This window comes from Seriola dumerili, unplaced genomic scaffold (assembly GCF_002260705.1).
Source record: "Seriola dumerili isolate Sdu_G_001 unplaced genomic scaffold, Sdu_1.0 BDQW01000104.1, whole genome shotgun sequence".
Taxonomy (NCBI): Eukaryota; Metazoa; Chordata; class Actinopteri; order Carangiformes; family Carangidae; genus Seriola; species Seriola dumerili.
In genome coordinates, this window is record NW_019174359.1 from 363,408 (window position 1) to 383,678 (window position 20,271).

The following is a 20,271-nucleotide window of genomic DNA, read 5'->3' on the forward strand; positions in this document are numbered from 1 at the left end:
ATTTTTTATGCCCATACAATCACAGATAGGACATGTAAAAAATAGACTGTAAGACAGACTTGAAAAACGGTGAACCTGTCCTTTAATATCAGTGTAAGCAGTCACTGTGCACCACCACTAGGTGGCACTGTGGCCGCCCAACCAACATCCACAGCCGCTGAACCGAAGAAGTGAAGAACGCAGGAAACAACCCTGTAACTCCAGTGCACTAGATCCAGCGTTAGTTGAATGGAAAGTAGATGTCTCACTCTGATTTGCTTGGGGCTGTTTATTTTACAGTAAAGCGTTGGAGTCGTGGGTTTAATGTGAGCTCTGTGTTTGACAAGCGTGTGCGCGGGGTGGTGTCTTCATTGAGCCGCAGCGTCTTATAGCCTAGCATTCTTAGCTAGTCTGTTAGCTTGTTGACATCAAAACAGTTCGATTTAAAAGATGAATTTGGTCAAAAACAGAACTTTGCACCCACAACTGCGCGACGAGGAAACTCTGTTGGTGGAAAACGCCATCCGGTTGGCGATAGACTCGATAATAAACGTGCTGTACGGTGTCAACAGCGCCAGGACTCACGAGTACCAGCGGATGGTGGCGGACAGGGACAAAGAGATCCAGCGGCTGGAGTGCAGGCTGAGGGAGATAGAACACGAACTGCAGGTGCTCCGCAGACAGGGATGCACCTGCGGGTTGTTTGGAAACGAGCACAGCCTCGCGGGGTCACAGGCCTCCGGTGAGCGGCAGAAGGGAGAGCAGAGCGGGTTTGAACCAGGTTGCATGGACACCGAGATGACAGCAGGGCAGCAGGAGTGTGAAATGAGCATCTCCTGTAAGTAAACATGAATACACCCCTTACTGATTCATATATTCAAGAATGTCCAAGGGTGGAGAGAGTGCTATATTTTCCACATGTATATGAAATGAATGAAATGTCTTATTACTCCTTGTTCTTTTTGTTGACACTGGCATCTTTACATCTTAATTATTGTCCTTTATTTTATTGTAGACAAAACCCAGCTTGGTCAACGGTAATGAAAGTGAATGTAGTTTGTTGCTTACTGGTCTCCTTTCTTCACAGTGGGTCTTTTTGGAAGACCCCCCTCACATGTCTCCTCCCAAAGCCAGGAGTCAGTTCCTCCATCATCCCCCAGCAGAATGTGCCTGGACCAATCCTGCACCTCCCACTCCTCAGAGACTTCAGGTGTATCAGAGGCAGCCAGAAATCTGCCTACATCTCCCAGCAGCCTCGTAGTCAAAGAAGAGCCCTGCGATATCGACACAGTTTTAATCAAGTGGGAAATGAGTGAGGAGAGATTCGGGGAGCATCAGGAGAGCACAGGCAGTACATGTCAGGACGAAAGCAGCCCAAATCTAAAAAGTAATGTATCCTACTTTTAATTCCTATTAAATATTAACAACACATAGATATTACCATGAATATGTAATTAATATCTTCTTTTTATTTAAAGAGTTTACTTATGTTGCATGTTCTGTAACATTAGGGCTGGGTCACAAACCTCCTCGAACCTTGAATCTGGACTGAAATGCGTCTGCAGCACAGAGTTTTCTGCAAAATACTTGATCAAGTTCTTTGGATTGTTTATTTATTCTTTGATCTGATATTTTAAATAATAGTTATTCACATTTTAAACCATATTTTACGTAGGGAATGTTCTTACATGGCTGCTTTGTTGAGCAAGAATTAATCACTGATGTATTAGAGATTTTTTTTGTCTGATTTTCTTAAACAGAAAAATCATGTTCACCAAAGTGAGGTACCAAGTTTTAGCACCATTTCCAGAAACATTTCCAGACAATACCCAGCCCGGTGTAACAGTGTTGAGAAGAGAAGAGTCTTAGCTCAGTGTCATCACTGTAAAAATGTGTTAGCATGGTTTTTGGTATTGCATGACAAAGAAATTGTTCCTCTCCCTTTAGAAAAACAGGAGAACAGAGAGAGAAAAAATTTCACGGAGAAACCTCAAGCCGACCCAGACGGACAACAAATCACAGAAGGAGAACATCTGAGGTGAGTTACTGCACCAAATAACAGTCACCTACTAAAGGTTGTTACCTGTTTAGTAAAAGGACAGAATCCACAATAAAATGAAAAATTAGTCAAATGTAGGTGACACATTTCAACTAACAGGCAAGGTGTTGTTGAAGAGTTGCGCTGCAAGGGTTTCTTTCACTTATTAATTTGTGTTTTTGTTTTTGAATAATTAATAAGTTTATAAAATGCAGTCACATTTTGTCAGAGTCAAACATGATTAATTTTTAAACCATAAAAAGCAGCTGACACCAGCAAATGTTTTTACAATTTTGCTTGATAAATGACTTAAATGATGATTTTTTTTCTGTTTGACTAATCAGCTGACTGGCTAATCGCTTCAGCGCTATTGAGGAGGTAGAACAGTAGCATCAATAGACCAGAATGCCTTGCATGCCCCTAACACTCAACTGTGAGTGAAAGCACAACGTTTTCTGGGGATAACAAAGAGGGAAGTGGGCTCACAAACTAAACACTTGAGCACAAAAACTCCCAGGGTGCACCGAACACCATCACTTGATTATCTAATAGTGTATAGAGTATTCACAGTCTGCTACTTTGACAGATCTTGCATTAAGGACCACCAAACACTAATGACTCGCAAGCTGCAGCATGCGCCGGTTGATACCGGTAGCCATTCAGCACTGCATGGTTACATGAAGCAGACTACAGCTGTACAAATTCTTCCTTCACATTTAAGTAGTTTGCAAGTAACAGATTTGTCATGGTGGTGTCAACACATTCCTGCTAATCACATTTTTCCTTTAATGCCTACTACACTTGGAAAGTTGGTAAATATTTCCCTCCAACATCCTGACAGTGAAGAGTATGTGACAGCAGATATTACTGACCTTGTAAAACATGTAAATCTGCTCATTTGTCAGTTATCTTGTAAGTTTAATTAAGAATAAACTATTGTATTTGCACATACATTAATTAAAATTAGTGAATTTTAAATGCTTGGTGAACTGAATACCCACTCATGTGTGCGAGATCCTTTCTCACCTCTCGACCTCCCCAGGAACAAGAAGAAGACGGTGCCGATGTCCGAGCTGCCGGAGGAGGCTCAGAGACAGAAGAGGGCAGCCTGGAGAGCAGCATCCAGGCGGTACTACGCCCGCAAAATAGCCCGCCAACAGGCGAACCCCTCCCGTGCCGGCCCCTTTCCCCACATCTCAACGGCTCAGTATTCACAACCCATGTCTTTTGTGGATAAGAGGAGGAGGACGCTGATATCAGAGTTACCTGAAGAGTCTCAGACGCTGCAGAGGGAAGCGTGGAGAGCGGCGTCCAGGAGGTATTACGCTCGGAAAATGGCTCGCCACCAGACCAACCCCACAGAGTACGGACACCTGCTTCAGACGTAGAGCCGTCAGTGGAGGAACAATGTGCAGCTGATAGAGAAATGATGCTTTTAGGGATTCTGCAGATTTACAGCTTCATTTTGTTATGTTGTGTAAAACACTGGACTGTGTGAATGTTTGTTCATATTTAATGGTTAATTTGTACTGATGATGTTGAGGTTCGTCTCAGGTCTCATGTTATGGTCCAAATAGTTTGAAACTGGTGTTTTAACTTTAATGTTTTAACAGTTTTTTGTGTTTCTTCATGGCTGAATTATGCAACCAATATTCCTGAGAACAACACTGCATCACATCACATGTGGCTGTAATTTTTCTTCTCATGACAGTTTTCTTCGGCACACCGCATGCCTGCACAATATGCTGACTGCATAACTGTATTTTGAGGCAATATAAAGCTTTTGTACAATATTAACTCATGTTAACAGCCACTGTGTCAGTGCAGTGCCCCTGGAGTTCAACGTGTGTAACTACAATCAAGGCATCTATATTGGTCAAATTCTAACTTCAACATCTTTGTGTTGATAACAGGAGAAGAATTTGTTCATTTTTTACTTGTAATAAGTTAAAAAAAAATCCTGTTCTCCTTTTGAACATGTAAAATAATAAAAACGAGATAATTTAAATACAACTGTGGTGTTGTCTTTTCCTTTTTGTAAGTAAAGAATTGTGCTTGTCTAAATTTGTTTCTTTAAGATAATTTAATCTGTGATTCAACCAACAACTATTTTCTTTTTTGTAAATACACTCCAGAATTTGAATCCATGCCAACCTGAAGCAAAACTCAATCCCTGAGGGACACCAGCTTTCTTTGTTCCAAAATGTGGAAATTATGCAAAATAAAAGAAAAATATAGCAGTTCTATTTCTTTTCTTTTTTTATTGTTTATGTTGTTTTTTTATATTTGTACACTGAATGAAATCAGACACACACAATATGATAAAGGATTGTTTGGCGATACATCAGGTCATAGACGCATTCAAGCGATACAATTACCTGTTTTATCAGCCGACACATTAACGGGCCTGTTTGTTGAATGAGAGAAACGGCTCATTCGAATCAAGAGAAAATAATCAATAGGAAATATAAGAAATAATAATAAGAGGGAGTCTTGACTGTGTTTCGGTTGATGTGTAGGTCTATGCCTTTTGTCTGTGTGTTTACAGTCAGAGCCTCCAGACCTCGTTATTGTGGCTGTCAAACCGTCCACAGAGCTCCTCCTGCCCCCCAAGCTAAAACACACACACGGAGGTCTTGCAACAGAAGCTGTTTGTCGCTCTTCAGCCTAATATTACGCATTTTGACCGCAGCCCGACGCACAGCTGATGTTGCACAAGTGTGGATGCTGCAGTATCATATAGGACAGTGAGTATTCATCGCTCTGTGACTTGAGTGTGAAATGTGATCCGTTTGACAGCTGCTGCAGCAAATGCACGATGGGGACAGGCGCGCGCCCGGCGGGAGCTACACACACCACCAACTGTGGTCTGAGCGTTGATGTGAACCAGTCGGTGTCAGAGCACATAACGGAGGCTTTGTCATTTTTAAACACACAGTCGGGCTTTTTATTTCTATTTCTTCCTCAGTTCCCATTAGAAGCGGCAGGGAGGACAGGGCTTCTCTTATGTCGCTGCTGCTGCCTGAGGCTGGAGGTTTCAGAGTGGGGGGGGGGACGGGGTCTTCAACCTGCTACAGGCTCAGGTCTGGACAAGCAGGAAGGCGAACGCCCATCCTGTTTGTGGCTGTGTGCTGTTGTAATATACGACGTAAATATCACAGACATCAGACAGAGTGAGGGAGGAGCGGGATTGTCCTTTAACGCTTTGCTCGCAGCTGCCGCCATCATTTGCATAGAGGGGTTTATTTTGGGGAAAACAGCTTCAACCGCCGGCGCAGTCATCCCTCCACCAACGACTTCCCTGGACTAGTCTGAATGGCTGTAGCCTGTATATTTATGCGCTACAGGACTGATTTTCTTCTTACTCAAGCCTGGATAAAGGACCAGACTGTGGCTCGTTGCAGGAGTACTGTTGCGCACTGAATGGGTGCGTTTACTGCTCAGGTTTTTATCGGCTTGATAGTTACTGTTGGTCAGTTAGACGGTCATTTTGATTTGTGATCTGTGCTACAGTGCTCCCAGTATTAGCACACAAATATTTAAGAAAATAATATTTTGAAATACGTAAATTAAAGACCTTTATTGCCTGCAGTGCCCTTGCGCCATTTGGAACATTTTTCACGTTACACTTTGTTTTCTAATGGACTTTAAATTCGGCATGCTTTGAGTGTGACTTTAATTTTTTTAGTTCAATTGGTTAAATTTACACATAATAATTATTCTTATTACCTTTTCAGCTGGATAAACCTCTTTCTTTTCCCCCTGGAGCTTTTGGAAAGCTTTCTGTGCCTTTGGATACACTTGTGCACTTTTGGAGAAGCCCATTTGGAGTCATAGCTTTCTTTGTGCGTTGTTGGATTCTTCCGTCATCAAAGTATTTTTCTTCGAGTTTTCTTGCTCCAATCTACAAAAAAAGGGTCTCTTTGACTCATAAATACTACAAATGGACTATTTGTAGCCTCCAAAAGATGCTCCAGGGCTTAGCAAAGGCACAGGACGCAGCAAAAGTCTCTGAGCGCTCAGCTGCGCACTGACTGACAATTGTTCACCAGTATCAACAGTGTGACTACTGGATGGACCAAAATAAGTTCAAACCATAGGGGTAGACCATGGTGTATTGGAGGAGTGGGCTTTACCATTTAAGGCCATTGACATGTCATTTTAAAAATGGCATTTTGGAGCTTATATGTGTTTGGGGCCAAAACGGCCATTTCTGGGTTTTGGGGGCCTTTTGGGTTCTTTAGAAACGGTTTGGTCCAAATTGATCACCCCTACATATTCAACATACATGGAAGTGTCCTTTTTGCAGGGATTGCTGGGAAGAAGAAGGAGGCTGTCGAGGTTGAGACTTTGGAGAGGGAGGTATTGGCAGAGCCACTCTCAAAAGGTAAGAAATCCTCAGTCCTGCTGAGGCCCATGGTGCCCAATGTGGGCTGAGAGGCAGATTGAGACTGTATAGTCCACATTTAGATAGAGAAATTGGGGTTTTCAGGTATATCTTGGTGTCTTTTCTGTGTGATACAGCAGGGAGGGTCAGTGCATTATGGTGTGCATTAACAAGGAAATATGGAGGCACGGCTAGGGGGAGCCATAGCTGGGCAGGAAGGCAGCTGTGTGGCCCTGTGGCTGTTTGAAGTGGATGTTTTGCTTGTTGTAATACTCACAAATGTGGAAGAACTCCGGATGACAGTTTTATGTTAGTCTTCATCACTAAAGTCAATGTTTGAACTGTATTAGCCTCAAGGGTGTACTTCCTTAGAGAAGACTCCCTGCTGCCACACAGGCTGAGATCTGTAAAGACAGACATCAAACTGTCATGTTGTAACAAGGAGGCAGAAAAATCGTTCAGATAAGATCTGAAAATGTAACTCATGTAGTTTAAGGAACAAGGAACATAACAACATAACATTTAGATTTGGATTAGCATAGCATTGCTGTCATCATAGAAAACATTCAAGATGGCCACTCCACTGTGGGGAAACAGGTGAGAGCAGCCTGACACTTCCTGATTAGACAGACAGAGCCGTTTTGTGTACAACCAAATCAAATCTTGCTCCCTGGCGGTGACTGAATCTTTATATCTTCCTATGGCTACTCTTTGTTTATACGGCACAATAATGCAGAAGCTGAGTCACTGAGCCACAACTCTGGGCTTTCTGTGTGAGATTTGGGAGTGTTGTGTCCTCTGCCATCTCTAAAGGCCATGCTGTCACTGAGCAGTGATTGGTTAATCCACGGTGTGGATTTTAACTCAGGAGCCGTAATTGGTTTGATTTATTGGCCTTAATTAGCATTTTTATTGATTATATAAAAATCATATGCTTAGAACTCAATGCTTGTTTCGCTTCAAAATCATTGAAAATGTCTAAAAATGATCTCGCTCCCTCGTTAAGAAACGTCATCGAAGGGGAAGAGTTGATTTAAGAATAATTTCATGTGCACAAAGGGGTTAATTTACTATTACATATTAAAAACAGTCGCAGGAAGCTGCTAGATTCACCAAATCCATCCAGTTTGTGATCAAATGGAGCTCAGATTATTCCCCAGGACTTGAACATTTAAAAAAAAAAAAAAAAAAATTATTTTATTATTTCAGTGTCAAAAATCAGCAGTTAACCCTTTCATTACCTGCGTCTCATCTGGCAGATTGTCAGATTGCGTTGACACATGGAGGTTTTTTTTTCTTTTTCGGACAGCATCTGTGGAAACAAGGGCACAAAAGCAGAAATATAACACATATAAATGTAATTTGTTACTAATTTAGTCACTATCATGCACCAACTATGAAGCAAATAGCTCCTTATCGGCATCTATAATAGGAAAAAAACAAAAAACTGACTTTCATGGGCAGAGCCGAATGCTTTCAGTGCAGAAGCTGAAAAAAAGGTGAGGAAAAAATGTTCGTTTGAGGAGCATCTTATGGGGATTTCATCTCATTTTATAAGATCTTTCAAGTGTAAGAGTCATAAGTATTTAAACAAGTCAAACATTGGCTTATGTTTTTGTTGATTACAGCTATTAAGCTATGCCATCTAAAGTTAACTGGAAGGTAAAGGGTTAAATCCTGCTCCTGAGCGTCACTGCTGTCAGTCCACAGTGGTGGTGCTGAAATCAGACGGTGGATGTTATTGTGGGTGTCTCTCTGTCATCATAGGTAAATTACTGCCCCCTCTGGTGGACACAGGCATTTAAAAGAGAAAAGAAAGCAAATCAGAAACACAGAAACCGCCCTGTTCCTTCTGCCTGTGTCTCGGGCTGAGGCCTGTTTTAACTTGCTCGGCTCTTGCAGTCGTCAGCTGTGTGGGTCCCCGGCACAACACGGGTGTAGTGATTATCTTTGTGACCGTGATGTAATCTCAGAGTGGTATGTGTCTGAAGTACCACTGCCAAGCCATAACTGACAGTTACTGAGGTGTAAGGAGATGACAGGACACTTAACACACACTCTGCCTTTTCTGTTACAAGTGCTGTGAGTCCCTGAACTAAATTAAACTTTGTGGCTGATATACCACATGGAAAAACAACTCTAACACTGTATAAATCCTGTTTTCACAGATACAAATTAGGTTTCAACAGAAATTCTCTTGTAGCCTACAGCTCACACAATATGAACTTTTAATACCCAAATTCATCCTCTGAAGTAGCTTGAAACCATATGTCACTCTGGATAGTAGCTGTTGTGTAATAAACACGTCTTACGGCACAGACACTCATGGTAAACAGTAGTATGTGTTTTCCCACTGAACTGCAGCTAAAGAGTTTCTCTGTCCCGCCCATTAGCTGCAGCTGCTGCTGAGGAGCTATCAGCTCGGTCCATAGAAACACACAGGGAGCAGCCTGGTGCTGAAAGGCTGAACAGAGCCGTGTCACAGTGGGAGGGAGAGGCTGTTAACTGCTTCACTGCTGAAACCTGAAGCCTGAAGCCTTCGACGGACACAAATCTGTTCACTTCCTGGTTGAAGCAGACAGAGTTGAACCAGATCAGCGCTATGTGTGTTCTGTCTTGGATATATCTGACCCACTTCTTGTGTCTGAATCTCTGTTTGTCTTTTGTTGCAGGAATCATCCTGATCAGGACCAGTGTCTCGTTTTGCACTCTGAACAACACAGGCTGAAACTCCGGTGTGAGAAACTTGATGTAAGATGCTGCAACCTCTCCTCCAACACGTAACCAGCAGCTTCCTGTCACAGTGAAACGAACCATGAAATGCTCACTCTCAGGAAACATCTCAGTCTGTAAAGGACTGAAAGAATCGGTTAGCGATGACAAGGACTGTAGAGATGAAGTGAACACAAGTTGCTCTGTATGAGCGTCAGGTGGATGTCAACACAATGTAAACGTTACTAATAGATCTTAATAGTCTTGCTTGCAGTCGTAAAGCTGATTTATTGCACTGGAGTCAGCTGATTTACAGCTGTGAAAGTGTTGGTCAGCTGAGCCTTCAGACAATAATAATGGGCTTTTTCCACTTTTTTCATGGTTGTCAAATGAATTTACAGGAAACATGAATTTATGAATTTTGAATCTAATTTACCACCATATACGAGACAAAAAGCATCAACTCACCACACTTAAAAGGCTGGAGACGTTTCATTTTTTTACCCTTTTTCACTGAAATCATTCACCAGAATTGTTGCCAATTCATTTTTAATCAATTAATTGTTTAAGTATGAAGAAAATCACTGTGGCACATTATTGCTACGACTAAAACATGAGCTAAAAGGATGAACCACATGATACCAAATCAAAGATTTGTTGTGTAAACATATGGGTGATGCTTCATTTACACTTCCAATAATTTCAGTAATTTTCTATGAAGTACTCTAAAATTGTCCAGTAGTTTTTTTACAATACAGCTGTATGTCCTGAGAGCAAATTCTTACCCATAATGCCTCATTTTGACAAATGCAGCTGTATCATCCTAAAAACCATCCGTTATAGTAAACTGAATTTCCTCTCTCTCACAGACGTCCACTTCTTCACACAGCGACCTCAACATCTGAACCATGATGGAAGAGGAGATCATTGAGGACCGGGCCAAGCTGAAGCAGGGCCTGGTCAAAGTGCTCCAGTGTGTAGCCACCATCTCCTCAGCAGCAGCTGTTGTTAACCCCATTTTTGGCGTGGCTGGCTCCCTGATCCGGGTGGTGCTGCACCACATCGATGACGAGGACATCCGCACCCTGAAACGCGAGTTCGGCTCCGTCAACCGAGCGCTGGACCAGCTGTCCCAGCAGAATCGCAACACGCTGGTACAGATCAAGAAGGAAACGCTGGATGGCCAGTACTGCCAGGTGGAGGAGAACCTGAAGAACCAGTTCAGAAAGTTCATGGAGATGGTGGAGGCGCGTCCGGAGCACCGTGAGCGCAAGAAGGAGGACTTCGAAGAGAGCTATTCCAATGACTTGGGCGACCAGAACCTGCACACACTCTATGATGGCGTGGTGGGTAAACCGAAGCTCTTCAGCAGGCCCATCCTGGAGGTCTACCTGAAGCACTCGCAAGGCGACCGCCGCACCATGGAGCGACTCTGCACGCGCCTCACCTACCTGTTCTGCATCGGGCTCATCGCTCTCATGGGCTACGCCGCCATCATCGGAGACGACGAGGAGGGCCTGAGTGAGGAGTGGGCGGAGAAGATGGAGCGTGTGCAAGAGGAGATGCAGAAGGCTCTTTGCAAGTGCAAATGAAGAAAAAGCACGAAGAAGAGCTTTTTCCTCCGCTGCTGCTTTTCCTTCATATTCGGGACTCACAGGTCCACATTCCTGCTGTAGCTCCTTCCTCTTCGCCTTTCCTCTCCCTGTAAGCACTTTGTACGCGTCTCAGTTCACCGCGTGAGAACCCAGTGATAAAAATGAGCAGCAGTTTGTCTCATTTTAAAATCACATAACTTGCTGCATATGCAAGTGGTCTTTGAGTGGTCTTCATGTAGCTTCTGTCCAGGTTGAGGTAAAGACAACTAAATTCTTGCACGATATTTAGCATTGGCTTCACAGATAAATAGATAGATGGATAGACAGATAAATTCTTCAGGTTTTGGGATAAATCTGAAAAACACTGATGGTTTCAACTGATACAAAAAACAGATGTAATCAGCTGTGGGATCATTACAGATAATGATAAATCTACACTAGGAGCTCAATTTTGGGCAATGTGCGTAAATGTTATACTATACGTCATGCATCACATGCAAGGTATCACATCTATAAATCAGGCTTTAGCAGAAACTGCAATGTATCCCGCTCCCATTATACACTTATACACATTTATTGTAGAGCTTGTGAAATACATCTATTACACTACGAGGAAAAAGTATGTTGGAATGACCAAGTACAGGGCTTCCTATGAATTCTTTGAAATCAGACAAGTCTATATTATACTTTTTATGTCATACTATAGATGAAATAACTGCTATTAGACAGACATTTAGTTGTTAACCAGAGGGAGTTATCAGTCAAGTTATAACTATAATCTATAACATGAAAGAGGTATAAGCGTATCCCAAAGTTTTTTGGAGCTATGAATGTAACTACAGCGATATAATCATCATATACCACCTGTGATCATACCACCATTAACAAACATTGTAGGCCTCTGATGCATGGAGCTCGTGATACACTAAGCATACTTGTTGCTGTTGAGCACTAAATGTACATTTGTTTTTTACACTAATTTCAGATGCTGCTGTGCTGAGTTCTTTATCGTTATTGACTTGTAGTGAACAATTTCAGTTAAAAAAAAAAGAAAGAAAACACTAGCAGTAGAAATAAAATCAGATCTATTGTGATACTACTATGTGGCAAAACCAACTCTTCACCACAACAGGATACGCTAAATACAAATAAAAAATACTCTAAGTGCTTCCATTTACACTACCCGTCACTGCGTTATGTTTATCTTACAACAACTGAGGTATCTGACTTCTGAAACACGCTACTCTGTCACTGTAGTGAATCCTTCCCATCTTGATTTGTACAATTCTGTCACTCTTTTATTTTCTATTTGATGTGTCCTACAGCCTTTTTAGCCATGCAGGAGGAACACCAAGTATTGTTAAGACTGTCTATACAAACAACTATATAGCTCCAACTATAAAAACATTTAATGTTCATTATGCGAGACTTTTAGCTCTTCATGCTCCTCATCATCTGACCGACAGTGCCTAAATGTGCTATCAGTTTTATATTATTGGGTTTTTTTCTTTTTTGGCTAAAGCATTAGTAGGGCAATGTATTCTGGGAGATACAACTCGACAGGTATTTGAAAAACTATATGGAGAAATGTTTTATTTAGGTGAAAACAAGAGGGGTAGAAACATTAAATTATTTTTTACAACTCATTTTCCACTCTTGCTTGTTCATGGGTTAATCACTTAAGTATTTTATTGTGTAAGGCATTATGTTTTGAATGCTACAGTTCAGATTTAAACCTGTAGTTAAAATAATGTTTGTAAATGTGTGTCTGTCTTTCTTTTGTTTGTTTGTTTGTTTGAGCAAACTGGTGGTATGGGTAGTACCATATATGTTTGGAGGGCTGCATCAGGACCGTTCAGACTGTCAACAAAGCTGTTGAATAGAAAATTAGACTAAACATGTGATCACTAAACATCTAATTGTCATTAACAGCTTTCAAACCTACCAGTTTGTATATTTATTTGTTTTACTAAGGTCTAGTCCATTCTGCTCCCTCTCTCTTTCAGTACTAACTCTGTGGTTTATTGATTCCATCACAGTGTGTCCTCTCTCTCATTGTTACAACAGACTCAGTATACGCTACGTAAATATAGTCAAAGTGCTGCTGACATGCAGGAAACTTATATGAACCTCTCAAGGCTTTTCTTGTCATGTTATCATTGTGAATATGTTGCCTTTTTTATGGATCTTTGATGCCTGGTTGTATTATATGCACCACTATAAATAAATATGAGTGAATACCACTGAGTTGGAATCGTTGATTATTTATCACAATAAAAACAGCAAAATGGAGAAATGTCACATTAAAAGTAAATGTTCTGTTTTAGTGATGAAACAGGATCAGTGTATTGAAAGTATTTGTGATGCAGAATGAACCTTTTCACAGTATTAAATTAAGTAATGTTGAATACTGTTTAATGTTGTAGGTAAGACTGTAAAGCGTACTGACCGTTATCATCTTAGAAATATCTCTAAAATACAACCTTTTTTTACTTTTAAAGAGACTATTTTGCATGCCTTCATCTCATCACACCGGGATTAATGCCACACTCTTTTTACTTGCCTCACCCAAAAATCTACTGATCGTCTCCAGACCATAAAGCACTCAGCTGTCCGGCCTTCAACGTCCCTCCTGTTTTACTGATCCCAGTACATGTTAGAATAGATTTTTAGATTTTATTGATTACTTTTAAAGCTCTCTGCGGCCGCTCCCCTGGCTACATCTCTGTTCTCTTCATTCCCTACACACCAGGAGGCACCTTGAGATCCTTGGGTAAAAGTTCTGTCTGTTCAGGAGACCTGGTTGAAAACCAAAGGGGACAGAGCATTTGCAGTCTATCGGAGGGTTTTTCCTGGTTTTAATTTCCCTTCAATTGTTTTATTTCTCTTAATGACTCTGTATTGTTTTTATACACCTACTTGTTTTATCTTTTTTTCTTCTCTGAAACCTCTTGATTTTATTGATTCTGTTTTATTGCTGCCTTTGACAAGCACTTCATAACATATTTTGAAAAGTGCTCTATAGGTGATCATGATTATCACTACTATTATGCACATGTTCATAAGTTTAAATGACATATACTATATGGCCAAAAGCCCATGGACCATATCTTTTTTGTCTGAGACAATAGTGTGTTTCCAACTTTGTGGCAGGCCCTTTGCTGCTTCAACATAACAATAACCAAACGCACAAAAAACCAGGTTCATAAAGAAATGTTTCCCCAGTTTGGTGAGTCCTTCTAAAGTAGTGTATTAGCTTTCTCCCCTTGGAAGTGCACACACAGACTAATGTCACTCTCCACTGCCAAATATTCTATGGCTCTAATGTTAAATAGCATTTATGCACTGAGGAGGAAAAAGATGTGTAAATGATAAAAAAGTAGAAAATATTGTAATTGAACAGGGTATAATTGTATAGTTTTATATTTGCTGCATTTAGTTTTATTTTTTTTTTATTTGGTTTCAAAATATTTGTATTAATTATTTATTTTGTTGTTGATTCTTTGGATACATTCAATAATGTTGGAGCAGATCTAATTCCATACACTGCAGTTGAGTTCAGTTCAGTTTGACACAGTATTTAGGTTTTTTCTTCTTCAAACTCTTATTTTAATTTATATTCACAAATATTCAAACACACCTTGTTTATCTGATTGCATCAATAGGTAAAATGTAAATATTAAATGGATATTGTACTTTATTCTATTTGCCCCAAAAGGAAAAAGCATGCTGACATACAATACTGGTATGTTTGTGAAAAACCACTGCTCCTCACTGGTATTAAATATGTATAACCTGTGGATGCTGCACGAGGAGGCCAGAGATCCATGTGGGGGTGTAAAGGTGCAATTTGCTGATGTGTACCACAAGAGGGCGCGAGCACTTCACCCGCTTCACCATTACACCTGATGTCACTGAGCTCCCCGAGGGCCCACAGGACTGAGGCATCACACGTCTGTCTCCAAAACTACGAACTACTCCTGCCTGCTTCTTGAATCACATCCTCTACATGGTCGGTCTGCACGAGGGGCAATAATCCTAATTAATTTACTGGATTGAAAAAGGGGAGGGGGGAGAATTTACCTGAAAGGACATGAGATGGGCGCATGACCGAGGTTAAGTACCTGTGGTATGGCCCTCGTGCATCATTATCCAGCTGAACAGGTTTGACTTCCAGCTCAGAGGGGGGTTGGTGGGGGGGGGGGACCAAAACAGGAAAATGTGCATTGCGGGCGTTTGAAGTGCAGATTAAGGAGACACAAAGATTCGAGGCGCTTACCTGTTCCGCAGATTGATGAGTGTCTCAGAGCCACTGACGCACGTCGTCCGTCTCGTGATGGTTGGTGCTCATTATTCTCCCCATGACACGAGCTCGTTTCGGAGAGCATCCGTGATCACCTGAAGGAAACTGGTGTTATTCCAGAAATTAAAAAAAATCTGAAGCAAATATTGACCTGAAACCTTCATACAGGAGATGAAGTCTCTCATGTGTTGGAGGAGAAATGATTTGCGTAATGATTTTCTTTTTTCCTGGTGAGGGAGGATCAGCCTGGACTCTCACAGGGCGCGTCGTGTGCGCACAGATGAAGGAGCTGTGAGGTTTAATGTGATCACCACCAAGTCCTCGGGCTGATGAAAACACCACATTCGATGTATAATTCTACTTTTAAATGGCTGTTTTAACCCGATGTGTTTAAATTTGTGACAAATCAGACTGAAGACGGGTGACGCACGTCTGTGCTGTAATTATAAATAATAATAATAATAATAATAATAATAATAATAGCAAACTAAAATATCCATTCATATGATATAAGCTGTTCTGAATCTAAATGATTAGGGTGTAAGACATTTCATACTGCAGCTGTGTGTAATCTGCAGGAGGTGCGTTTGAGGTAAAACACAAACAAAAAAACTAAATGATAATAATAATTATGTTTTATCAAATATCACACAAATACGAAAAAGACAAAACACAGCAACAGTTTTCTGATCGTCTTACCTCAAGTCTGGGGCAGTTAACATTCTCAACAGCTGAAGCGCATTATGGTGATGAGACATTAGCGCCAAGTGCGCAGGAGACCTCGTTCTCTACAAGACACAGTCGAAAATATGTGGAAAACAATTTAACAAAGGAAAAAAATCTAATTCAGCTCCACATTTGTTGAAAAGAGATTTGAATCGTCCTTTCATGGCGACACGCAGACCGAGCAGAAAATGGAACCGAGCACATTCACCTCCTGGAGTTTGCGCTGTTTCTGCCTGTCTGTTCCCCCTCCACCGCCACCCCTCCTTTCTCTCTCCTCCTCTCTCTCTCTCTCTCTCTCTCTCTCTCTTCTTTGCAGATATTAAGTGCGCATCTCCTCCTCTCCTTCTCTGGATCCTGTTTTTGGACCCTTCCTCTGCAGCTCCACAGTGGATGATTGGACCGTGGGAATTTTCTCAAACTCGAAGGAGAGAAAAAACAAAACAACTTGTTTGCAGCTGTTGCAGCTCATCAGGCGTGAAGGAGCAGCGGAGCCATTTACATGAGGTAGGCCTACTGAAGAAATGCTGTTATGGGACTGTGATGAATCTTCCATCAGGAGGGGTGAATGTGCTGTAAGGTGTGTCCGATGCTCTCGGTGGATTTGTGCGTAAAAAACCCAACCTTTGCGCATTTCTTCAGGGTGCGCATGACAGTTAAACACAGCGCAGACACATGACAAATCTTGTCTTCATTTATTTACTGAAAGGGTTTTTTGTTTTTGTTTTTTAGATCACACACTCTTTGTATTTCATAAGTTTGGATTTAGCTTCTTTTCCCCTTTCCACTATAAAAAAAGCAAAATCAAAGCAGGACATTTTCAGATACGAACCAACATGAAATTAATGTCGAAGTTAATTAGTGGAGAAGAGTTCGGTGACGCAGCATGTGAGATCCTTCCTCAGACAAACGTCTGGACACAGAGGACGCGGTAATTTATGTAAGTCAGGTTACAGGAGGATGAAAGGGGATTTTTAAACATGGTTTGGCCTTGGTCTGCTCTGCTCTGAAATGACTCGCATACAGACTCAAGGGCATCTGTGTCATTCTCTCATCCACGTATCAGGCCCCCATTTTGTTTACATGACATCATCACCTGCTTCTTTCTGGGTTTGTAGTTTTTTTTCTGCCGTAGGAGGATTGAATATTTAAAATATCAAAGCTTTCAGGATAAAGATTTGAATCAAATCCTGCTGCATTTGATTCTGACAGTTTTATAATTTTCTATATGACCAACATACATTTTTAGACACATTTAAAACACATTCTATAATGTATTTTACAACCTTCTGGGAATCAGGATGCTCCTAATGTTAACAATGGTGCAATGTTCTGTTGACAATTGTCTTTTTATGAGGAATAAGAAACAAAGGTGCTGTAAAAGCCTTTAAGATACTTCCTATCTGTAAATTAACTATGGAGACTTGCTAAACCCCTTACAGGCCCACTGAGACCCCCTCCAAGGTAAATCCATTTTTTGGGCCTTTCTACTGTCTTTGCTTTTATCTTGTTAAATTCTAGATGAATGAATCTCTTGTGGCCTCTACCTGCTATTCTAATCACTTTGAATTAAAGAATTAAATTATTTTTTGATGGAACTGCTCACAACGTAACACAAGACCGACACAACCTGTGAAAAGGGGCTCGCTTGTGACACTTTTTCAGGAATATCTTAACTGAATAAAGACTTGGACCTTTCTGTCGCACACCTCATATGTCCCTCTCGAAGGTTTATCGGTGTTTGACAACAGATTCTGTCCCTCTGTGTCTCAGAACATGTCCAGTTCATTGGAGAGGGTTGTGGCCCAGAAGAAGGAGGCCATCGAGGCGGTGATGGATATGTTCCAGCGGGGGGCCGAGGTGTTGGCCAGTGCTGTAGGCGAGCTCTTCCCCCTCTGTGAGGCCGCCGCTCCGGTTCTCCGCCTGGCCTTAGACAACGTCCACAGCAAAGAGGTCTTTTATGTCAAAGAGCAATTTCTGACAGTGAGGAACAAGCTCGACTTGCTCTCCAGCCAACTGGAAGACATCGACTGTGAGATCAAGAAGGGGAGGCTAGACTCCCAGTACTTCTCTGTGGAGGAGAACATTAGGAACCAGTTTAGGAAATATATGGACATCTTGGAGGCAAAACAGCAGTTCAAGGAAGTGAAGAAGAGGCTTTTCCTGGAGCACTTTGCTAAAACCGGGGGAGAGAAGAACCTGTTTGTCTTGTATGATGCTCTGATGGGCACCAACACCTTTGGAGAGTCAGTTTTAGAGCTAGTAGAAAAGTAAATGGTTAATTTTCTCTCATCTTTTATCACTACTTGTTTGCATGACTAACACCAGATAAATACCTTCAATGTGAAAGTAAAGGGTTCCTCTGTTTTGCAGGTATGTGGCGAGGAACCGTCGTCTCCTGGAGGATTTCTGTGTCCGCATGAAGGAGCTCTTCTGTTTGGGTCTGATTGCTCTGTTGGGCCACTGTGCCTTAACCCAAGGCCCAGAGGAAGAAGAGGACAAAATCCAAGAGTGGAGCAGCAAAATTGAAGAAGTAGAGTCCAGAATGAAGACAAACATCGAGTCCTGTATTGCTGCTTTCCCAGAGCAAGCAAAATTAGACGCCCAGCGACTCCTGCAAGAAAAGGAGGAAGAAAACCTGCAAGATTCAACTCAGCAGCTTCTTGAGTTCTTGGTGAAAAAATATGATTGGGTCAGCTGGTCAGTGAGGCTCATCAACCACTCAGGCAGCACCTACCGGAACTGGCGAGCGGGGGAGCACTTCCATCACGTGGCAGGACAGAACTGGTTCGAGGTACTCCAGGTGAACAATATAAACCTGGTGGTGTCGTACAGCACCAAACCGCAGCCGGTGCCCCGCGACTGCATCCGGCAGGTGATGGAGGGTCAGGGGAAGAAGGGAAACGCCCCGGCAGTGGTGGAGACGCTGGAGAAGCAGCTGTGCGGGTTCGTCGTTCACGCCGTCAGTCGCCACAAGGAGTCCGCCGCTGCCTGGAGCTTTCCAGAGGAGTGTCACTACTGGGAGAGACACAAGAACGTGGCCGTGTGCGTGCACTCTGAGTAAAGCTGTCACGTGTATTCAGATTGAGAGACTATAGATTGTGTTGCTTGTCCATCTGCAACACTGAGGTGAGAATATCAGTATTTTAGTTTATCATAAAAAACTGAAAATACTGAATCTGATGAAGAAGGGCTGCACAAATCCGATAGAAGTGATTAGGTATCAGTGTGATACACTGACCTTATTAAGTGAACTGGGTATTGGCCAGATGCTACCAGTCCAGATATAAGTGTTAGTTCAGGTTATTTATAGATGAGTTTAAAGTACAATATTTAAGTTGCATTAAATGGAAATAGTTAAATACAAGAACCTCAAAATTGTGCTTAACTTTTTTCGTTACTTTCCAGCTCAGTGTACAGTTGCATCCTCATGTTACTTTACACAAGAAAGACCGCCATCGATCGATGCAGTGAGGTATTAAGATGTTAATGGGGGGAGGAGAAGCACATCTGGTACTGGGTCAGTGTCGGTCAATACCCTGAGTTTGCATATTAGAATCAGAATCGGGGTGCATCCCTACCAGAACTATAGTATTTCAGACCCTTTATTAAAAGAATTTAATCACAAATGCACTTTCAGCTTTTAGGGTTGTGTCAACTCTTCATACAGTAGATATTTAAATCCTCCATTTGATGTGAATTTATTTATTTATTTATTTATGTTGCAGCTGTTTAAATATTAACTGCTTGCATATTGTAAAACTATGTGACTACTAACCAGTTTGTTTATATCTATAAGAATTTTTACACGAACACTGTACTGTATATGAAAATGGGAAGCGTCTATGCTTTTACTTTACCTCAGCAGCATATACAGTCATAATCCAGTCCCCCATGAGAAATGGCTTCTGCACCTACAGCTCTAAAGAGATGGTTTTGCTGAGGCTGCATCTGCAGAGCTGTGCTCCCATTTTGTCTCCGCTCAGCAGGCTGGCCTACATAACTCTGACAGGGAGCGCAGAGGTTACTTTCTCAGGCATGAAAAACAAAAAGAGGCTCGGAGTTTGGCACCAGAGACGCGACAATGTGCCTTGTGTTCCAAACACATTCAAACCCCTTGATGCTGAACCAAAGCTACTGAACCCCAGTGCTGCCAATGCTGTGCCTCTGATCATGAAGCCTGATGGTTTGTGTTAGCTGTTTCAGCCTGGATGAGGAGGTGAAGTCGTCTGCAAGATTCTTCATTTGTATGTTTTATTTTGGTGATAAATGGTGATTATTGCTTTGTTGTTTTGTTCCTTCCAGCCAATGATGGATTTTTTATGATTCATGTATGATTTTCTGCCTAAGTAGGTGGAATTTTACACTGTCTGTCATGATATACCTGCTCACACTAAACACACACTTATTTTTTGCACATTTCAAGTGAACCACTGTGATTTTTACTAGAAATTTAAAATGACTCCACTCCCTGACCATCCATCAAAACAAACACACCACCTGTATTAACTGGGGGAGGTTTAAAATCGACTGT

The 20,271-nt window shown here is 41.7% G+C and overlaps 3 protein-coding genes and 1 long non-coding RNA gene across 5 annotated transcripts; 3 read left to right on the top strand and 1 right to left on the bottom strand.

Annotated features, from left to right (window-relative positions):
* Positions 1–160: 160 nt before the first annotated feature.
* On the top strand, positions 161–4,009 carry LOC111222579. Of its 2 annotated transcripts, XM_022746365.1 has the most exons (5): positions 161–817; positions 1,067–1,366; positions 1,927–2,017; positions 2,827–2,829; positions 3,060–4,009. In XM_022746365.1, exons 1-5 carry the CDS (start codon positions 430–432, stop codon positions 3,403–3,405), a joined length of 1,128 nt encoding a protein of 375 aa, XP_022602086.1. In that variant the 5' UTR covers positions 161–429; the 3' UTR covers positions 3,406–4,009. The 2 variants fall into 2 exon arrangements, with proteins under 2 accessions (XP_022602086.1, XP_022602087.1); XM_022746366.1 differs by lacking the exon at positions 2,827–2,829 and having other exon boundaries at positions 163–817.
* LOC111222581 lies at positions 3,390–15,924 on the bottom strand. The gene is made up of 5 exons (XR_002665142.1): positions 15,714–15,924; positions 14,991–15,109; positions 7,646–7,716; positions 6,682–6,808; positions 3,390–3,432 (listed from the first exon to the last, which is right to left on the bottom strand). It is a non-coding gene; the product is annotated as an uncharacterized LOC111222581 (long non-coding RNA).
* Positions 5,342–12,954, top strand: LOC111222580. The gene is made up of 4 exons (XM_022746367.1): positions 5,342–5,444; positions 6,327–6,404; positions 9,077–9,155; positions 9,986–12,954. The coding sequence occupies exon 4, from the start codon at positions 10,025–10,027 to the stop codon at positions 10,706–10,708; it is 684 nt and encodes a 227-aa protein (XP_022602088.1). The 5' UTR covers positions 5,342–5,444; positions 6,327–6,404; positions 9,077–9,155; positions 9,986–10,024; the 3' UTR covers positions 10,709–12,954.
* Positions 15,925–16,080: 156 nt separating the features above from the next.
* Positions 16,081–19,397, top strand: LOC111222626. Its single transcript, XM_022746420.1, has 3 exons — positions 16,081–16,244; positions 17,511–18,007; positions 18,111–19,397. Exons 1-3 carry the CDS (start codon positions 16,131–16,133, stop codon positions 18,799–18,801), a joined length of 1,302 nt encoding a protein of 433 aa, XP_022602141.1. The 5' UTR covers positions 16,081–16,130; the 3' UTR covers positions 18,802–19,397.
* The last annotated feature ends 874 nt before the right edge of the window (positions 19,398–20,271 follow it).

Coding starts and splice junctions, on each gene's coding strand:
- LOC111222579 (XM_022746365.1), top strand. CDS start 430: ATGAATTTGGTCAAAAACAGAACTTTGCACCCACAACTGCGCGACGAG. Junction 818..1,066: donor GTGTGAAATGAGCATCTCCT/GTAAGTAAACAT, acceptor CTTTCTTCACAG/TGGGTCTTTTTGGAAGACCC. Junction 1,367..1,926: donor AAGCAGCCCAAATCTAAAAA/GTAATGTATCCT, acceptor CTCTCCCTTTAG/AAAAACAGGAGAACAGAGAG.
- LOC111222580 (XM_022746367.1), top strand. CDS start 10,025: ATGATGGAAGAGGAGATCATTGAGGACCGGGCCAAGCTGAAGCAGGGC.
- LOC111222626 (XM_022746420.1), top strand. CDS start 16,131: ATGATTGGACCGTGGGAATTTTCTCAAACTCGAAGGAGAGAAAAAACA. Junction 16,245..17,510: donor AGCGGAGCCATTTACATGAG/GTAGGCCTACTG, acceptor TCTGTGTCTCAG/AACATGTCCAGTTCATTGGA. Junction 18,008..18,110: donor GTTTTAGAGCTAGTAGAAAA/GTAAATGGTTAA, acceptor TCTGTTTTGCAG/GTATGTGGCGAGGAACCGTC.